The sequence below is a fragment of the Choloepus didactylus genome, chromosome 4, assembly GCF_015220235.1.
Source record: "Choloepus didactylus isolate mChoDid1 chromosome 4, mChoDid1.pri, whole genome shotgun sequence".
NCBI lineage: Eukaryota > Metazoa > Chordata > Mammalia > Pilosa > Megalonychidae > Choloepus > Choloepus didactylus.
This window is the reverse complement of record NC_051310.1, coordinates 153,182,663-153,203,913: the sequence shown is the minus strand read 5'-3', so window position 1 is coordinate 153,203,913 and position 21,251 is coordinate 153,182,663. Positions and strand designations below refer to the sequence as shown.

Below are 21,251 nucleotides of genomic sequence, written 5' to 3'. Positions count from 1 at the left end.
AAGTTTTGTATGCCCAAACTTCTACACAATGGCTTTCAATTTGTTTCCATTTTTTACCAGTCGAATTGAAATACCTCTTTTAAACCTTGAACTAAATTATAAGTCTCCCTATAGATAGAAAAAATGAGCAATGGACCTGGTATATTCTTTTGGGATTGTTGACATTTTTGCCTATGATATCAGAATTTCCAGAAAGGCTCCCACTCTTCTGGTTTATGGATGAATGCAGAGGATCACAAATGTCAGGAATTCCCACCAGTGACCTCTGGGGACCAAAGACAAACATGAGAGTCATAAACTCTCTCTCCCTATTAGGATCCCTCTCCTACTTCCCTATGACCTGTGTTACTCCCATCCCTTTACATGTGTGGAAGGCTGGAGTTGATGGGGGAAGTAGTGGGAGAACTAAGAGGTTATTGTAATTTTGGAACATATAAAATTTTCATGAAAATATTCTTCTCTGGGACATTGACATACATTGTGAGCGGAGCAGGATAAGGCCAACAAAATCTCTGAAGATTCTATTCTCAGTAGTTTCATCTCATTTTATTTTCTGGATGGCCTCAGTTAGTGAGGGGTAGTCATTACTTGGGCCTAAATGACTGGAAGTGAGATGATTAGGTGACAATATTTATTCAGGAACATATAAGTCCAGAATACATCCCTAAACACTTTTATGTTTGAAATATGCTGGCTAAGAATATTTATTAATGTTATTCATTATAAAATGTGTCACTTTGCAGATTGCATAATGCCATAACTTTAGGATCGTCTTAATTACTGCAACTAGAGACACAATGGTATGGGAGAGATTCAGAAATCTTTACCTCACACCTTACTGTAAGACTGCTTTTAAGTCTATGAATAGATTGTCTCTGGTATGACAGAGCTCTGGGTGTTTTCTCTGTAGGAGGAATTCAGTGTACCCCAGCAATCAAAGAAACCATGAGGAAAGAGTAAAAAAAGCAAGACAAATGCATGTGACAATTCCAATTCTTTTGCAAACCAAGTGGGAATGAACTCACCAATCTGGCAAATTCAACCATCTCGTAGCTGTCCCTTCTCTCAGCACTGGATCATCTGCTCTGTGCCAGAGCAAACAGGGCTGAAAATGGAGAGAGGTGAAGTTTTTTTCAGCCCTGCTCCTCAAAGCCCCTTACCCAGTCCTTTCCAGATGCCCGTTTGCCAATATCTCTGTTCCGGTGAAGTGCTGGTTCTGACTGGGTATAACTTCTGCTTAATAAAGATAGCCTTTAAGTAGTCCTGAAGCTTTTTCTGCATCCTCCTGGCTCTCACTTCCCTGAGTTTTCCTGGCCCTCTTCCTTGCAAAGCTGGATTTCCTTTTATGTTCATTCATGTGAATTGAGGTGCTGTTGTTTTTATAGCAGAGCTAAAAGGCATGCCTGAGAGATGTCCTACACTCACATCTATGTTGAACCCATCTCTTCATAGAACTGACAGGTCTAATTTGTAATCTTCTGTTTCCACTGCAACAAAGGCAGGCAGGATGGAGGGGGTGGCATCCTCGGCAGCCACCAGCCAGAGAGGGGCTTCCATTGCTGGGTACACGGTATTGGTCTGGAGAGAAGTTAGCGTATTTGCTACATGACAAAGATGTATCTACTTTGTTCTGAAACTTATGTCTTATTCATCTTAAGGGATATAGCCTCCTGTGGGTTCTAAAATTGGGACATTATAAGGGAAGATTGCCAGTTGTATCCCAAATGTTTCCTTTCCTTAGGAGCCCACTAATTGGCTCTTGGGACCCAGGCTGTCCCACGATGATCACATCATCTCATGCTATTCTTAGAGCAGATTGTAATTTTGGTTCTATTTAAAGTGTTATTTTATGAGTTGTAAACACTACAGGAATACCAGTTAGCTGGATCAGTAGATTTTTGTTATTCTTCCTAATCTCTCACATTCAATATTATTCATGTTTTGAGTCTATCTGCAAATTTTGAACTCTCTATCTGTCAGTTTTAGAGCTATGACACCAGAGTTCTCATTCCCTTTCCTTTCGACTCATAAAAGGCTTGGTAAAGCTACTCTTTTTTCTTTTCCTCCCTCCCTCACTCCCCTTCTCTCTCCCTCCTTCCTTCCTTCTTTAAAAGTAACTTTCAAATTATAATCTTAAATATGTAAGCAAGCAGGAAATTATAAAGTAGCCTTAAAACGTAACCTTCAAAACAGCTTTTAAATGGAACTTTAAAATGGGAAGTAGGCAGGGCATCAGAACTCTTGGTATCACAAAGCAGCAAAATATAAAATATAAGGTGTGCAGGAATATGTAAATGTAAAGTCTACAGCCAGATTTGAATAAGCTTTCATCTATGGTCCCCAGACCTTCCAGAAGTGAATGCAACCTTTCATTTCTCTCCTGAGGTACAAAGAGGCACCCAATTCCTGAAGGAAGTAGGAAATAACTAAATTACTTAAGTTTTCCAAACCTCTGTTGCCTGTTAGCTAAGATGATTGTCTCTCTTTATCTTTGATGGGTATAAAAGCCAATTGAAAAATCACTTTGGTGAGGCTGATTTGAGAAAGCTTCCCCCTGCTCTACCACTGGTGGAAAAAACCCTCTTTTCCTCTTCAGCCTTGTTTGGTGTGACTTCTTTGGCCATGCCAGGTGACAAACCCAGATTTGGGAGGTGCCCCTCACACTTCCTTCCTATTTTGTAAAAGGGTTTTTCTAGAAAACATTGGCCTTATTCCCTAATAGTCATGATATCCAAAATTCCACTGTTATAATTTCTTTGGGTTAAGATTAATACTAGTGAAACACCTTCAATTCATTGAGTACTTACTATATGCTTTACATGTATTATCTCATTCCATCCACACAACAATACTATGCCATAGGTATTAACTCTATTTAATAGATGAAAAAACTGATGGTCAAGAGGTGAAATAATTGTTCAAGACTGTGAATTAGAAGGCAGAAGTTGCTGGAATAAATATAAATTCCCATGCCCTTTTCTGCGATTCTGTTTTAGGAAGTTTGGGATCACACTCAGCATCTGTATTTCAATAATTCTTCAGGTGTCTTTTAGAATTAAGCGAACTTTCAAAACACAGACCTACAATAATAGCTTGGGGAGAAAGTAAGGAGAGTTGGATGACACCGGTGATATAGCCATCTAGAGGAGAATTTCAGTGAAAAGGAAATAAGGACATGCTAAATAACAACTTGCTTGAGAATGGTACTGGATATAAGCTCTAGTTTATCTTCTGGCCCTTCAGAGCACTTGTGGGGGTGCAACTACCTCTAACTCCCAGCATTGTTCCTTCATAAATACTTTCTTCAGTGGTTCCTGATACTCTTTACAGAGTAAAAGTGGCTGGGATGGAAGATAAAGAGGGAGAGTTAGAACAGCTCTGGCCACTTATCTCAACTTACTCTTCAGGGTCCCAGTGGACTAATGTAAATGATCTCTTTTACTAGAACATCTTGGATACATGTGGCCATTTGTATTCTTACTCATTTTTAGTTGCTCAGCCTTTCTGTTTTGTCTCTTAATTCCAACTGCTCTAAATTTATTTTCAGCCACTATTACTGTGGGGTTGGCTATATTTTTCTTGACTTTTTATAGGCTACTCTCTTCATTTCTATGCCTTCAGATCTTCTATTCATCTTTCAAGTTCCAACTGAACTGCCACTTCCTTTGTATTACTTTCTCTATCTCATCTTACCAGGACAAATTTGCTATCACTTTTATTCTGTAACATTGTGCATACAATTCTACTGTAACACTCAAGTTATTTAGAACTCATGTCATTGCATTGTAAGGGTATAAAGGGTTAGGGTGGGGCTTCCTGAATGGCAACATACAGACCACAAAATATATGCTCCTCTGTAAAACCAACAACAACACTTGCAAAATGGTTCAAAATAAACTTTAACAGTACTCTAGAAATTAACCAAAAGCTTGCAGGAATCCAAGGAGCATTTATTCAATAAAATGGCTGAATCTCAGTAAGAATGGTAAATTTATTGTGTTTTTAATTGCTCTATTCAACCCTCTTCTCCCTTCCTAGAACACATAGAAGGGATGAGGAGTTTATGTGGAACCATTAGCACTTAAAAGGAGGACATGGAATATGACACACAGGACAGGATAAAGGAGGAGGCGGAATTGGTATTATCTATGTTGGAAGACCTGAGAGTCTTTCATTGGCAAGAATGATGGATTTTTAAGAGGCAAGATTGAGGAAGCGTATGCCAAGTGTTAGAGAAGAATATGTAAGTTTGCTCAAATGTAGAGGAGATAAAGTAACCAGAATAAAGGAAGTCAAGGAATTATGAAGACAGGCATTGGGCAGATCATTTATTAAGATCTTGGTATCTACCAAACATTTTTTTTTTTATTGATTAAAGGTAAGTCAAATCACACAATATGTGAGGAGAGATCAATGGGATTTAAAGTCCATTTTTTTTTTTTCAGACTCTCCCTTCTTTGCATCCACTTACCAGTTTCTTAACTTTTCAAGGACAGGAGGCTCACAGTCTGAATGTATTTGCAACTCACAAACACCACAGACCATTTTTAGGTCTTCCTAGCAGTATGTTCAAGACATCCTTCATCTCTTTATTCTGGAGGCTGTAGATCATGGGGTTGAAAAAAGGGGTCAAAACAGAGTAGAACAATGTAGTGAACTTCTGCATGCCCTCTGTTTGTCCTGATCCAGGACTCACATATGTCAACATGACAGGGCCATAGAATAGAAACACCAGAGCCACGTGTGAGGAGCAGGTGGAGAAGGCCTTCTTCTGGCAGCAGCTGATGGCAATTGCATCACAGCCCTCAAAACCAGAGTATACGAACCAATGATGTAGAAAAAGGTGGCAAAGATGAGGAGGGAGCTCATGGTGCCACATATGAGAACAGTCCCTGGGATTGGGACACAGGCTGAAGCCAGGGCTAGCAGGGGACCCAGGTCACACAGAAAGTCATCAATCACATTAAGACCACAAAATGGCAGCCGGGTAACAAGTGTCACTGGGAACAGAAACCAGAGGAAACCATACACCCAGCAAAAGATGATGAGGCTGCTGCAGAACTTAGTAGTCATGATGGTGGGGTATTGCAGGGGGTGACAGATTGCCAGGAATCAGTCATAGGCCATGATGGAGAGAAATAAGCATTAGGTCATGCCCAGGAGAAGTACAGCTGCAGGAGGCACTGAGTGAAGGTTATGGTTTTGGTCTTGGAGAGCAAGTTGGCCAGCATGTTTGGAACATCTGAGTTGACATAGCAGATCTCCAGGAAGGAGAAGTTGGCCAGCAGAATGTACATGGGGGTGTGGAGCCAACAATCCCAGCACACCACACACATGATAGCCATGTTTCCCAGGGGGGTCACGGTGCAAGTCAAAAGGATATGGAAAAAAGGAAGATCTGTATTTCCCAGCAACAAGGGAAGCCCAGGAGGATAAACTCACAGTGTGCAAGACATTTCTGGCCCTGAGGTCATGTTCTTCTGTCCTGTGAAGATTGCAGCAGAAATTGCATACTAAGAATTGCCTCTCAGTTCTTCCTTAGGAGAAGGGGCATACTTTCCTGATCATGGGAGAGGGAATCTAGACCAGTGGTTTCTACAGTTTGATTGGAGACCCAAGAATATAGTTGTTGAGTATATTCCTTTATATATGCTTATTGTAAACAACTGTCAATCAGAACCTTAAATATTGGTAAAGCTTTTTGAAAAAAGTTCTCTTTCAATTAAAATGATAATAGAAATTTGAATATTTCCTTTCTGCATCTGTCAGTAAGTTATCTGTGTACCCCACTTTGGAGTGGGGTCTAGACAATATAGACAGGTGATTGGCAAAAGCTAGACTGAGATGTAAACTTTTACAAAGATAATTCAAATATAAAAAAATTAAGAATGGCAGATTTACTGAACAAAACATAATTTACTGCATAGCACCTAAGTGTCATATGGAAGAGGAAATGAGGCTTAAGAAGCTAAATATGGAAATAACCACAGGGTAACAGCCACTTTAATTAAGTTACAACTTAGCTACATTGAGCAATCATTTCTAGACCTTTATCAGTATTTATTCTTTATTTTCAAAGATAAAAAGTGTTGCATGTGGACTATTGACCTTGATATTAGAATCATATAGGGAAGTCTTTGAAAGATGTGGTTTCTGGGCTTTAGCCTGCCTTTGGGAACTATGGGTGAGGCAGAGCTCGGGCTTTGTAGGCTTTATAGATCTGGGCTCTGTCACTTCCTGAGCAGGATTTCCTCAGGAAAGAACTCAACTTCAGAGAGTACATTACTTTCTCTATAAAATGTGAGTCGTAATTCCTACATTGCAAGGTTGACATGACAATTACATAAAATCATATAGGCAAAAGCAGTTTATAAGTCATAAAATATTACAGAAATATAAGGTATTTTAAATTGTTCAGCAATTATTATGCTAGATATCATGCTCCCTTGTTAATCTTAGAAATCAAACTCATTTAAAATGCAAAATTTTTTTTTTTGTCTGAGGAATTTTAGCCATGTGACAGGCCAAACACAAGTGTATACATGTATGCATGTGAATGTATGTGTCTATAAATATATGAATGGGGGATATTTTTGAAGAGGGCTCCTCAGTCCCTTAAAACCACACCAAAGATGGAACTCTCCAATAAGCTTCCTTTTAAGCTTGTTTTAGCCCACCAAATGCACCAGAGCTCCCATTTTCTCCTTACAGACTTCTTCCCTGGCATGGAGGATATTATAGTCTTAAATGATATGATCATTTGCTTGATGGCTTCAGCGTGGTTTGTATTAAGGCCTCCCAGTATTGAATCTGCAAAGCCTCCTGGGAAATCTCTTCCCACACTGCCCCTTTCTCACCCTTGTCCCCTGTGGGAGTCCCTGTGGAAGTCAGAATAGAGCAGCATCAACAAACACTATTTTAAAACATGTGACCTTGTGGGAATTGGGTCTCTGATGCTGTATTTTTTTCTCTCTGGTGTTCTTTGTTTTTGTGGTTTATACAGCCCAAGAGAAATCCTGGCTATTCTTTTGAATACAAGGGATAGAATCTTATCTCAATTTTAGGCCTTGACTTAGACTAAAGCTTAATGTAGAAGTCTATCATTCCTTTTCACTTATCTTTTTTTTCTACTTTCTCAACTCAGAAGCTCAGAGCTCAAATTCTGTCTTCCAATTTCTTAACAACATCACTTCTCTGGAAAAACAATCCAATAAACACATGCATTATCTTAGCTCCCAACATCTGTGAAGACTTGAGCAGTTTCTGAACATGTTTCCTTGCTATCATGTACACAAGGGCACATGGCCCCATGGCTTGCACACCAGATTTTTTGGAGCAGCATTTACTGGGATGACTCACATACCAAGTCTCAGTCAGAAGCTTCCTTTGCTTCTTGTAATCACAGCAGCACACAGCAATCTGGCAAACAGGACAGCAGATTCCAAGTGGGGCATCCGAACCTTTGGGCTGGGGTGGGATTTTTAGTTGCATGATTAAGGAAGCACTTTCTCTTCCCTGATGTCTATGGGGCCAGGATATAATAACAAAATGATGATGAAAACTTGACTCCAGTCCTATATCCAGGTTCAGTGTTTGTGGGTGGGGGGAGTAAGACATCAGCTCTTCTGGTCTGATCGGGGGTCTGAAGTCTAAGCTTTGTAGTTTCAACTGTATGACAGGGATGGCTAATAGGAGGATTTTCCACATCAGCCAAAGTGACAAGGAAGGTGGTTGTTTTGAGCACTGGGGAATAGCTTATTTCAATTCTATGGAGCACTGCAAGAGCACAGCTTCCTCTTTGGCATGGCAGCTCAAAAGGATTGCATTTAGCACAAGCTAACTCTTGTGTCTGATGTATATTATGTTTTTTTTTTACTTTCTCAATTACTCTATATGGGAGCCATAGCAAGGATTATTATCTCCATTTCATAAATGAGGAGATGAAGTCTCAAAAAGGTTAAATATCTGAGGCCCCAAACCAGTAAGTGACAGAGTCACTACAAGAATCTATGCTGTTTGGGCCCCTAGTTTACTGTTTTCTAACTATGTTAGAGGATCCTTAGTAAAAATGTTTCTCCAATGTCACACCTCTCAGGGGAAAAATGCACTGAATTAATGAAATGAATCAGTACTGTAGATATCACCACATCATCTGAGGGGAAAAACGCAGGGTCTTCCAGTATCCCTTAAATCACAGGACATATGAAGAATTATGAGTTTCCCCCTTTATTTCACATTTTTTAACATGGCTATCTTATTTTTATAATAAGAATGGTTAAAAAGCATGCGAATGAGAGAGTGAAAAGGGCGGCGTATAGAGGAGTGGAAGCTAGTTAGTACTCCTGGAACAACTAATAAACAACCAGGAATGACTAGTAAATAATCTGGATTAACTGGGGGGTGGAAAATGTGACTCTCCACTCATCATACACCAACCTCAGTTGGGAGGAATGCCTGAGATCACAACATAAAATATGTAAGTAAAAACTGTGGACCTGAGTCAAAAACCCCCTCCCCCATGGAAAACTGCAAAGCCTCACTGTGGTAGAGAGCAGCACTCTCTGAGCAAGCAAATACCTCAGCTGAGCTCCAACTGGGGTTTTAATTATCAAGTGTGGACTGCTCAGTTCAAGCTATGAATCTCCAACAAGCAGATGCTTTTGGTGATGCTGACCTTGGAGAACCAGAGGACCTCTTTGGGAAAGAGGGGGAGCCCAGAGGACCAGGTGTTGTCTCAGTCTGATGGGTGAAACTGAGGGTGGCCATGGACTTGGCACTGAGGGGGGTATTTCTGTTCCTTTTTTTGGCTAAGCAGAGAAAGCCTCAGCCATTTTCAGTTCCCAGCACTCTGACCCAGACAAGCATGGAGATAGTACAGGCAGAGAGACTATTCTAATGTAAATGACCTCTTCCCAGGGGGTGTATCTTCCCTAAGAGGAAAAAGGTGGGTCCAAGCTCTACCACCCACCTTCCATTCAGAACCAGACCCCAGAGCTTGGGGGAAAACAGCCACAGGCCACACCTCCTTACCCCACACTGGAGCTACAGGCTGACAGGTGCCACCTGCTGGGTGGAAAAGCACAGTGACTTGAGGCATCACAAGGTGTATCAATTGAAGGCAGCCTCAGGGAAAAGGATACTATTGCATCCTTCTAGACCTGAGCCTGCTCTGATCTGGGAGAACTTGATTTGTGTAACCAAGGAAACCAGATGCCTAGACAACAGAAAACTACAACCTACACTAAGAAAAACGAAGTTATGACCCAGTCAAAGGAACAAACTTACACATCAACTGAGATACAGGAATTTAAACAACTAATACTAAATCAGTTCAAAAAGTTTAGGGAAGATATGGCAAAAGAGATGAAGTGTGTAATGAAAACACTGTGTGAACATAAGATGGAAATTGAAAGTTTGAAAAAACAACTGGTAGAGTCTATGGAAATGAAAGGCACAACACAAGAGATGAAAGACACAATGGAGACATACAACAGCAGATCTCAAGAGGCAGAAGAAAACACTCAGGAACTGGAGAACAAGATACCTGAAAGCCTACACACAAAAGAACAGATAGAGGAAAGAATGGAAAAATATGAGCAATGTCTCCAGGAACTGAATGACTACATGAAACACAGGAATGTACATGTCATGGGTGTCCCAGAAGGAGAAGAAAAGGGAAAAGGGGCAGAGGAAATAATAGAGAGGAATAATAGAGGAAACAATCAATGAAAATTTACCATCGCTTATGAAAAACATAAAATTACAGACCCAAGAAGTGCAGCATAACCCAAACAGAATAGATCTGAATAGGCCTATGTGAAGACACTTAATAATCAGTTATCAAACATCAAAGATAAAGGGAGAATCCTGAAAGCAGCAAGAAAGAAGCAATCCATCACAGACAAACGTAGCTTGATAAGTCTGTGTGAAGATTTCCCAATTGAAACCATGGAGACAAGAAGGAATTGGGGTGATATATTTAAGATATTGATAGAGAAAAACTACCAACCAAGAATCCTATGTCCAGCAAAACTGTCCTTCAAATATGAGGGAGAGCTTAAAATATTCTCTGACAGACAGTGACAGAGTTTGTGAACAAGATACCTGCTTTACTGGAAAAACTAAAGGGAGAACTATATACCAAAAAGAAAAAAACAGGAGTGAGAGGTTTAGAACACAATTTTGGGAGATAGTTGCACAAAAATATAAGTACACTGAAAAAAGGTGACTGTGATTATGGTTGAAAGAGGAAGGTTAGGGGTATGTAGGACACCAGAAGGAAAGACAAAAGATAAAGACTGGGACTGTACAACTCAGTGAAACCTAGGGTGCTCAATGATTGTGATAAAAGGTACAAATATATTTTTACATGAGGTAGAACAAATGAATGTCAACAATGCAAGGTGTTAATAATAGGGTGGTATTGGGAGAAAATACAATCAATGCAAACTAGAGACTATAATTAACAGAAACATTGTATTATTTTCCTTTAATATAACAAAGGCAATATACCAATGCTAAATGTATATGGAGTGGGGACATGGGGGAAGGGTATGGGACTCTTGGCATTGGTGATGTTGTCTGACTATTCTACTTTAGCTAATGCTATCTTTCCTTTCATTGCTTCCTAATTGTTATGTTTTTTTTCTCTCTTTCTTTTTTCTTTCTCTTTTGTTTCTCTGCCTTCTTTGACTCTTCCTCCTCCTTTGTGGAAGAAATGGAGATGTCCTTATATAGATAGTGGTGATGGCTGCAAATACGTAAATATATGACTATACAGGGAACCATCAATTGTTCACTTAGGATGGAATGTATGGTGTGTGAACAAAACCATCTTAACAATAATGGGTTGATGAAGAAAACTTGAGGGCTCTATATTGAATGAAATAAGACAGACACATAAGGACAAGTATTTCAGGGTCTCACTGATGTGAACTAATTATAATATCTAAACTGATAGACATGTAATATAAGTTACCAGGATATAGAATGAGGTTAGAGAATGAGGAGTGGTTGCTTATTATGAGCAGAATGTTCAACTAGGGTGAACTTAAATGTTTGGAAATGGACAGAAGTGATAGTAGCACATTGTGAGAATAAGAGTACTGAATGGTGTGTGAATGTCGTGGAAAATGTAAGCTCGGAGTCACGTATGTCACTAGAAGGAAAGTTGGGGGTTACAAGATGGGAATGTATATAACAGTGAATCTTGTGGTGGACAATGTCTGTGATTAACTGTACAAATATTAGAAATCTCTCTCATGAACTAGGATAAATGTATGACACTATAACTAGAGGTTAATAAGAGAGGGGCATATAGGAAAAAATATACATATTGCAAACTATATACTACAGTTAGTAGTATCTTAACATTCTTTCAGCCACAGTAACAAATGTATTATACCAATAGTGTGAATCAATAATGGAGGAGAGGTGGTTAGGAATATGTGAAAATTTGAGTTTCCTTCTTTTGTTTCTATTTCTTTTCTGTAGCAATGAAAATGTTCTAAAAATTTAATAAGAAATTGTGGTGATGGATGCACAACTGTATGATGGTACTTTGGGCAACTGATTGTACACTGTGGATCTTTGGATAATCGTATCATATGTGAACAATCTTAATTTTAAAAAAAGCTTGCAAACATTACCCAACTTAGTTCAGCTTCAAGAGCTGGTCTTAGTGCATCCTCAAATGTGGTCACTGGCCATCAAAAATGAGATTGGCTACAGATATTATTTCATGGCAATATTCAAAAAGGTGATTCCTAGAATAAAAATGAAAACAACAACATTGAATTGCACAACACAAACAGTGAACCATAGATTAAACCATGGACTGTAGTTAGTAGTATAATTATAAAAATGTGCTTTCATCAGTTGAAACAAATACATCATAACAATGCAAGGTGTTAATTATAGGCTGGTATATGGGAAACCTGTATTTTTTTACATGATTTTTCTATAAACCCACAACATCTCTAATGAAAATTAGAGGTGCTAACTCTCAAATTAACTTAACTGAATTGAGGAGAGCAGAGCAGAATATTTTACTTTAGTTGAATTTTGCAATAGTTGATATTCAGCTCCTCTGAGGTCATCATAACTTAAGGCAAATCACTCCTTACCCTTTCATACAAAATCAAGATAAATTATCAACAAAGATCATTCTTGAAAATAAAATAAAAGAGAAAAAAAGAAAAGAAAAGAGTAGCAATATGATAGACACAGAAATCAGAGAAGGTGGTTGCAAGAAACTGATTCTTTGCATTTTTGGATGTTATAATTCTAGTTGTTGGAGCCTTTGATTTATCATTACTTTTATTATTTTTCATATTTTCACCAATTAGATACATTATGCCCCTTTCTCTCCCTGCATGCTTGAGTTCTCTACCTGCTTATGTAGCCCAAAGGACAGCACACTATGTCATAGGGACATACTTAAGGGAAGAGTTGAATTTTGTCTCTATTCAACTGTTTTTCCTGTCCTCTGGAGGAGATAAAGAAATTATCATCTGGTCTCTCATTTCCTCCAATAGTGTTTGCTGACATTCACTGGCCTTAGAGAAATCATGATTTGAATAGGACTTTGAAAATCACATTTTTGTTGTGATCAGAACTCACCGACTCTTGTTTCTGAAAGAGACTTTAAAATTGTCTAACCTGTCCTTCCACCAGCAGTGAGATCCCTCTGTGCCACCAGCTTACTAAGTGGTTAGATAGCTTCTGCTGGAATATCAACGACAAGGAGCTCATCACACAGGAAGGCAGTGCATCACTTTCAGAACAGTTTTCATTTTAGAAGTTGTAATAAACTTCATTGTTCTCTCTTGACTCCTGAGTCAGTTTCTCATCTTGATTTATTGTCATGCTCTTATTTCTGCCTCAGGGAAGAAAAGTTAACACTTATCATGTGGCTATCACTTGCAGACATTCTGTTAGGATTTTGAATATGCATTATCCTTTTTAATTCTCCATCAATTACAGAAGTGATAATTGAGGCTAGACTGTGCAGACTCATAAATACAGTAAGTGGCCATGCTGTGTTCTTTCTACTACATGATAGTGATACTCAGAATAAGTGTTCACAGCCACATACAAAATGCTCATGCCCTCCTTGAATCTTCTCTTTCTAAACTGAGCATTCTTGGTTTATGAGCATTCATGATTTTCTGGCTGCTCACCATCCTGATTGTCTTGCTTTGTTTGTTCTTGTCCCTCTGAAAATGTGATGTTACTAAGTGATGTGATACCCCTCATGCTACATGACTGATACAGAATGCAGTGGTAGTATAATATCTTTTCCTCTAGAAACTCATGGGGACTATGGTTGATGTTAGCTTTTCTGGACAGTAACTTTACATTTTTGGCTTTTGCTGAGTTTGCATTTTACCAAAGGCCTTAGAGTTTGGTTGTGAGACCATCTTTAAAACAGATCATATCCATCTGATGTTGTGTAGTTGTTTTTGAATGGCAGGAAATTAATTACTTAATTTCACCAAGTGTTTCAGTCTTAATTAAGATCTTTTAGGCTTTTGATTGACCATCAAATATTAGCTACCCTTTCTGCTTTTATTTCCCACAAGTTTGAAAAAATGTCAATTTAATCTTGCATGTTCCACCGAAGTCTTTGTTTAAAATATTAGTTAGAATATGACAGAATGCTCTGTCAGGTCACTTAAACCTCTTCCTAGGTTAATATCTATTATTATCAACAATTGTAGATAGATAACTAAGCTAAATATACAAAAATGGTACAAAGGTGGTGAAAATGTCATTGTATCTCTGGAAAACGTTGTAGAATATATTCCTAAACACATGGTTTTATTAAAAAATTTTAGAAGCAATTTCTGTGCTTTACCTTTTTGCCATTAAAAAATTTGCCTAACTTCAGTTTTTATAAAATTCCTTCTTCATTCTGCAGAATTCTTTAAAGATACCAGTAGTATATCTGGAATGTAGATCATTCTTTGGAGCTTCCCAATTGTAATAGATGTGTCCATTGCCGTTCTCTCTTCAGAGAGCAGGAGATGGCTGGTCTTTTTTGTCTCATAAAACTTGCAAGTAAGGAGGCCCTCTCACCACAATGCTATCAGCTGAAGTTTGAAAATCCACCTCCTCATTTAGTTCATAGTCCAGTGAAAAGCTAACTAAATTCCTTAGAGAAACTTATTCTTCTTTATAATACTTTTGTTATTCCATGAATCAATCTCTCCCTCTCTCTCTCTTCCTCATTCTCTCTCTCCATATTTTTTTTCTGTAGGGTTACTTCTAAGATGACAATATGACTTTGGATTTTTGCCCTGAAAAATAACTTGCATAGTTTCAGTACTTGCATAATTAAAGAGAAGTGTTTTATAACATTTTTAATGAAATGTTTTAAAGGTAGTATTAATTTTTGATTGTTCTCCATCAAGACTTTTAGATCATTTTTTATTAACTGTCACATTGCCATTTATTGAACAATTATTTATGTGCTAGGTACAATTTTTTTCATGCCTATCTTTTAAACTTCATTCTGTTTTATATCTGATCACTGGCCTAAATGATTTAAAAAATTCTATAAAAGTTTACTGAAGCCTACTGTATTCCTGCATACTTTTCAATCTAATAGATGTTTTGGAACATTTATTTATATGCCTGTAGGGTGAAACTTTTTAAAATTAGGCATATTATTTTCAATAAATTTAGAGGGTTTTCAGGAGTGAATATGAAATTTTACTATATGTGATGGTTAGGTTCATGTGTCAGCTAGGCCAGGTGATAGTACCCAGCTGTCTGGTCAAGCATAAACACTGGCCCAACAATTGCTGCAAGGATGTTTGTGGCTGGTTAATAAACCAGCAGTCTGGTTTATTAAATCATCAGTCAATTGACTGCAGCTGTGACTGATTACTCACAAAAGGGCGTGCCTTCCACAATGAGAGAATGCAATTGGCTGGATTTAATCCAATTAATCAGTTGAAGACTTATAAGCAAGACAGATAGAGGACCTTCACTTCTTCTTTGGCTGCTCAGGGAAGGGTTTCCTGAGGAGTTTGTTGAAGTTGCTGGTTTGTTTCCTGAGGAGTTCATCAAAAACATTCATCGAAGATCCTGGTTCATTTCCTGAGGAGTTCGTTGAAGTTGCCGGATCATTTCCTGAGGAGTTCATTGAACATATTCCTTGGAATTGACAGTTTGCTGGCTGCTCTACAGAATTTGGACTCATGCATACCCACAGTTGCATGAGTCACTTTTATAAATTTTATAGTCATAGATACCTCTCATTGATTCTGTTTCCCTAGAGAACCCTAACACAATTTGGTACCAGGGGTGGTTCTTGAGAAACAGAATCTTAAAATGGGCTTTTACAATTTGTTTTCTACTCTGATTAGATTCAAAGGCACTAATGACTCTATTTCCAATAATCAAGAGGGCACTGACAGTCCATGGCATGAGTTGGCAAAGGAGATATGCAAAATAGCACTGTTTGATTCTCCTAATCATACTCTAGTATGAAGCAAGGCTCTGAGTGACAGTGTTTTTGACACCTTCACAGAGTTTTGCAGAATTAAGAGGTATAATGATGTTGGCTGACTGCTCTTAGATACTTTGGATAAAGTTGTAAGAGAAAGGGATGAGCTAAAGTCTTCAAATTCAAAACTTAAACACTGTATGACAGACGTAAAAGTTTCTATGTGTGCCCTGAAAGAAAATCTGATTTCCTGTTCCCACAGATGGTCATTGTGCGAGTAGCAGATTTACAACATAAACTAAAATCTCATCCTCTTAGGGTGTCTGCTGTTAAAGTAAAGGCATTGATTGGAAAAGAATGGGATCTGGAAACTTGGGATGGGGACATGGATTGATAATAATGGCAATGAGGACATTGGAACCCTGGATTCTGCTGAGTCATTGTTAGATTTACCTGTAGAGGGCTGTCCTGAGGAACCAGCTTCCCCACCTCCAGTCTTCCCTAAGGAGCCTGCCATCCAACCCCCACCTAAAGAGATCAATGCTTCAGTGCCTGCTAATGCTGTAATCACCTCCCCTGAGGAAGCAGCCCTCATTCCTCTGTCTGGAGAGATTAATCCTGTTTTAAGAGATGAAAATGCAACAGAATGTCCTGAGGTAAATGGCATGAGGGATAGTTCAAACTCTTTTCATGACCTACCCCCACCACCAGTCTTTGCTTCAAGACCTATAACTAGACTAAAGTCCCAACAGGCCCCAAAGGGTGAGATACAAAGTGTGACCCATGAAGAGGTACACTATACTCCAAAGGAACTGTATGAGTTTTCCAACTTATACAGGCAGAAACCAGGGGAATATGTGTGGAATGGATATTAAGGGTGTGGGATAATGGTGGAGGGAATATGAGGTTGGATCAGGCTGAATTTACTGATATAGGCCCACTAAGCAGAGATTCTGCATTCAATGTTGTAGCTTGAGGGGTTAGAAAGGTTGTTAACAGTTTGTTTGGGTGGCTGGCTGAAACATGGATCAAAAGGTGGCTGACATTACCTGAGGTTGAAATGCTAGAACTGCCCTGGTACAATGTGGAGGAGGGGATTCAAAGGCTTAGAGAGATTGGAAAGTTAGAGTGGATTTATCATGGAAGACCTGCTCACACACCCCTGGAATGTCCAGAGGGCACACCTTTTACCAGGACTGTGAGGAATAAATTTATGAGACTAGCTCCATCATCCCTGAAGAGCTCTGCAGTCACCCTTCTCTGTAGGTCAGATATTACTATAGGAACTGCTGTCACTGAGCTGGAATCCTTAAACACAATGGGGATAATTGGGTCCTGAGTCAGCAGAAGCCAAGTAGCTGCAGTTAATCACCACAGACAAAGTAGGCATGGCTACCATAATGGAAAACAGGCTCAAAGCAGCAATCAAAATAATATGACTCGCAGAGACTTATGGCGTTGGCTAGTGGATCATGAAGTACCAAGTAGTAAAATAGATGGGCAATCGACTAAATTCTTGTTTGAACTATATAGGCAGAAGAACTCTAGGTCATGTGAACAAAAGTCTCCCTTGAATTACAAAAACAGAGTCATGGCCCCTTAATCAATTCCTGGACTTGAGAAAGTTTACAGATCCAGAGCCCCTTGAATGAAGGGAAGGCCGGGTACCCTTGGGGAAGGACCCTGTTACAATGCCAAAAATTTATGCTGTTAATCTTCCTCCCAGCCTTCCCCAGGGGGGCCTAAAGACTTTTACCAGGGTAATTGTGCATTGGGGAAAAGGAAATGATCAGATATTTCATGGATTATTAGACACTGGTTCAGAAGTGACATTAATTCCTGGAGACCCCAAACATCACTCTGGTCCACCAGTCAGAGTTGGGGCTTATGGAGGTCAGGAGACTGATGGAGTTTTAGCTCAGGTCCATCTCACAGTGGGTCCAGTGGGTCCCTGGACCCATTCTGTGGTTATTTCCCCAGTGCCAGAATGCATAATTGGAATAGACATACTCAGCAACTGGCAGAATCCTCACATTGGTTCCCTGACTCATGGAGTGAAGGCCATTATGGTGGGAAAGGCCAAGTGGAAGCCACTAGAACTGCCCCTGCCTAGCAAAATAGTGAACCAGAAGCAATACTGGATTCCTGGAGGGACTGCAGAGATTAATGCCACTCTTAAGGACTTGAAGGATGCAGGGGTGGTGATTCCCACAACATCCCCATTCAACTCTTCTATTTGGCCTGTGCAGAAAACAGATGGGTCTTGGAGGATGACTGTGGATTATTGTAAGTTTAACCAGGTGGTGACTCCAATTGCAGCTGCTGTTCCAGATGTGGTATCATGGTTTGAGCAATTCAACACATCCCCTGGTACCTGGTATGCAGCTATTGATCTGGCAAATGCTTTTTTTCTCAATTGCTGTCAGTAAGGACCACCAGAAACAGTTTGCATTCAGCAGGCAAGGCCAGCAGTTTACATTCACCATGCTACCTCAGGGTTGTATCAACTCTCCAGCCCTATGTCATAATATTGTCTGCAGGGATCTTGATCATTTCTCCCTCCCACAAGACATCACACTGGTCCATTATATTGATGATATCATGTTGATTGGATCTAGTGAGCAAGAAGTAGCAACCACTCTAGATTTTTTGGTAAGATATTTGCGTGGCAGAGGATGGGAGATAAATCCAACAAAAATACAGGGGACTTCTACCTCAGTAAAATTTCTAGGTGTCCAGTGGTGTGGCGCCTGTCAAGATATTCCTTTTAAGGTGAAGGATAAGCTGTTGCATCTTGCCCCTCCTATGACCAAAAAAGAGGCACAACACTTAGTTGGCCTCTTTGGATTTTGATGACAACATATTACTCATTTAGGTGTGCTACTCTGGCCCATTTACCAAGTGACCAGAAAAGCTTCTAGTTTTGAGTGGGGACCAGAACAAGATGAGGCTCTGTGACAGGTCCAGGCTGCTCTGTAAGCTGCTCTGCCACTTGGAGCATATGATCCAGCTGACCCAGTGGTGCTGGAAGTGTCAGTGGCAAATAGAGATGCTGTTTGGAGCCTTTGGCAGGCTTCTATAGGAGAATCACAATGCAGGCCCTTAGGATTTTGGAGTAAAGCTTTACCATCCTCTGCAGATAACTACTCTCCATTTGAGAAACAGCTGTTGGTCTGCTACTGGGCTTTAGTAGAGACAGAATGCTTAACCATGGGCCACCAAGTTACCATGAGACCTGAGTTGCCTATCATGAGTTGGGTATTGTCTGACCCACCAAGCCATAAAGTTGGGCGTGCACAGCATCACTCCATCATAAAATGGAAATGGTATATACGAGATAGAGCTCGAGCAGGTCCTGAAGGTACAAGTAAGTTACATGAGGAAGTGGCCCAAATGCCCATGGCCCCCACTCCTTCCACTTTACCTTCTCTTTCCCAGCCCACACCTATGGCATCTTGGGGAGTTCCTTACAATCAGTTGACTGAGGAAGAGAAAACTCGGGCCTGGTTTACAGATGGTTGTGCATGATATGCAGGCACCACCCAAAGTGGACAGCTGCAGCACTGCAGCCCCTTTCTGGGATGTCCCTGAAGGATAGTGGTGAGGGGAAATCCTCCCAGTGGGCAGAACTTCGAGCAGTGCACCTGGCTATTCACTTTGCTTGGAAGGAGAACTAGCCAGAGGTGCATTTGTATACTGATTCCTGGGCTGTTGCTAATGCTTTGGCTGGATGGTCAGGGACTTGGAAGGAACATGATTGGAAGATTGGTGACAAAGAAGTCTGGGGAAGGGGTATGTGGATAGACCTTTGTGAGTGGTCAAACAACATGAAGATATTTGTGTCCCATGTGAATGCTGTCCAGAGGGTGACTTCAGCAGAAGATTTTAATGACCAAGTGGATAAAATGACCTGTTTGGTGGATACCAATCAGCCTCTTTCCCCAGTAACTCCTGTTATTGCCCAATGGGCTCAGGAACAAAGTGGTCATGGTGGTAGGAATGGAGGTTATGCATGGGCTCAGCAACATGGACTTCCACTCACCAAGGCTGACCTGGCCACAGTCACTGCTGAGTGTCCAATCTGCCAGCAGCAGAGACCCACACTCAGTCCCCAGTATGGTTCCATTCCCCGAGGTGATCAGCCTGCTACCTGGTGGCAGGTTGATTACATTGGACCACTTCCATCATGGAAGGGGCAGCAATTTGTTCTTTCTGGAATAGACACATACTCCGGATATGGGTTTGCCTTCCCTGCATGACATGCTTCTGCCAAAACTACCATCCATGGACTTACAGAATGCCTTATCCACTGTCATGGTATTCCATGCAGCATTGCTTCAGACCAAGGAACCCACTTCACAGCAAATGAAGTGAGGGAATGGGCACATGCTCATGGAATTCTGTGGTTTTACTGTGTTCCCCATCATCCACAGGCAGCTGGGTTGATAGAATGGTGGAATGGCCTGTTGAAGACTCAATTATGGCACCAACTAGGTGGCAATACCTTGCAGGGTTGGGGCAGTATTCTCCAGGAGGCTGTGTATGCTCTGAATCAGCAACTACTCTATGGTGCTGTTTCTCCAATAGCCAGGATTCATGGGTCCAGGAATCAAGGGGTGGAAAGAGGAGTGGTACCACTCACTATCACTCCTAGTGATCCACTAGGAAATTTTTTCTTCCTGTCCCTGCAAGCTTCAGCTCTGCTGGTCTACAGGTCTTGGTTCCAAAAGGAGGAGTACTTCCACCAGGAAACACAACAATAATCCCATTGAACTGGAAGTTAAGACTGCCACCTGGCCACTTTGGTCTTCTTATGCCTCTGAATCAACAGGCAAGGAAGGGGATTACTGTACTGGCTGGGGTGATTGATCCTGACTATCAAGGGGAAATAGCACTGCAGCTGCACAATGGAAATAAAGAAGAGTTTTCCTGGAATACAGGAGATCCCCTAGGGCGTCTCTTAGTACTACCATGCCCTGTGATTAAAGTCAATGGAAAACTGCAACAACCCAATCCAGGCAGGACTACCAAAGGCCAAGAAACTTCAGGAATGAAAGTTTGGGTCACCCCACCAGGCAAAGAAACATGGCCAGCTGAAGTGCTTGCTGAGGGTAAAGAGAACATGGAATGGGTAGTGGAAGAAGGTAGTGAAAAATAGGAACTATGGCCACATTACCAGTTACAGAAATGAGCACTATGATGGCATGAATCTTTTCACCTTGTTTTGTTATGATTATGTTTGTATTTGTCTGTAAAGCAAATATCTTTGCTTTCTTCTCTGTCTTATCCCCTTATCATATGGCATAACCCATACTGGTCATTTTGCTGTATTTAAGTTAAAGGAAATCAATTTTAAGAGCTAATGTCACCCAAGGACTTGCACCTATTCTGGAGAGATTTAGTGCATTTCCAGTTGTATGCTGCACAGCAGAGTATTGTTAGGCAAAATATGTCTGTTATCATTATCTACTGAGAGATAAAGTATGGTTTTAGGTGATGTGTATAACTGCCAAGTTGACAAGGGGTGGACTGTGATGGTTAGGTTCATGTGTCAACTTGGCCAGGTGATAGTATCTAGCTGTCTGGTCAAGCAAACACTGGCCTAACAATTGCTGTGAGGATGTTTGTGGCTGGTTAATAAACCAACAGGCTGGTTTATTAAATCATCAGTCAATTGACTGCAGCTGTGATGACTCACCAAAGGGCGTGTCTTCCACAATGAGAGAATGCAATTGGTTGGATTTAACCCAATTAATCAGTTGAAGACTTATAAGTGAGACAGTTAGAGGACCTTCAC

General features: G+C 40.3%; 1 protein-coding gene and 1 pseudogene across 3 annotated transcripts in view; both read right to left on the bottom strand.

The window, feature by feature from the left end:
* LOC119532215 (olfactory receptor 11H6-like) overlaps positions 1-21,251 on the bottom strand; it is a 99,323-nt gene that overhangs the window by 2,381 nt on the left and 75,691 nt on the right. Inside the window, exon 1 of one of the 3 annotated variants that reach the window (XM_037834415.1) lies at positions 1,026-1,054. The exons of 1 other annotated variant lie outside the window; for it this stretch is intronic. In XM_037834415.1, coding sequence (XP_037690343.1) covers positions 1,026-1,046 — 21 coding nt within the window. In that variant the 5' untranslated portion in view covers positions 1,047-1,054. Of the gene's footprint in view, positions 1-256; positions 287-1,025; positions 1,055-21,251 lie in introns of those variants that run through there. One more of the 3 variants, XM_037834416.1, reaches the window with a different exon arrangement.
* LOC119530931 lies at positions 4,526-7,491 on the bottom strand (annotated as a pseudogene).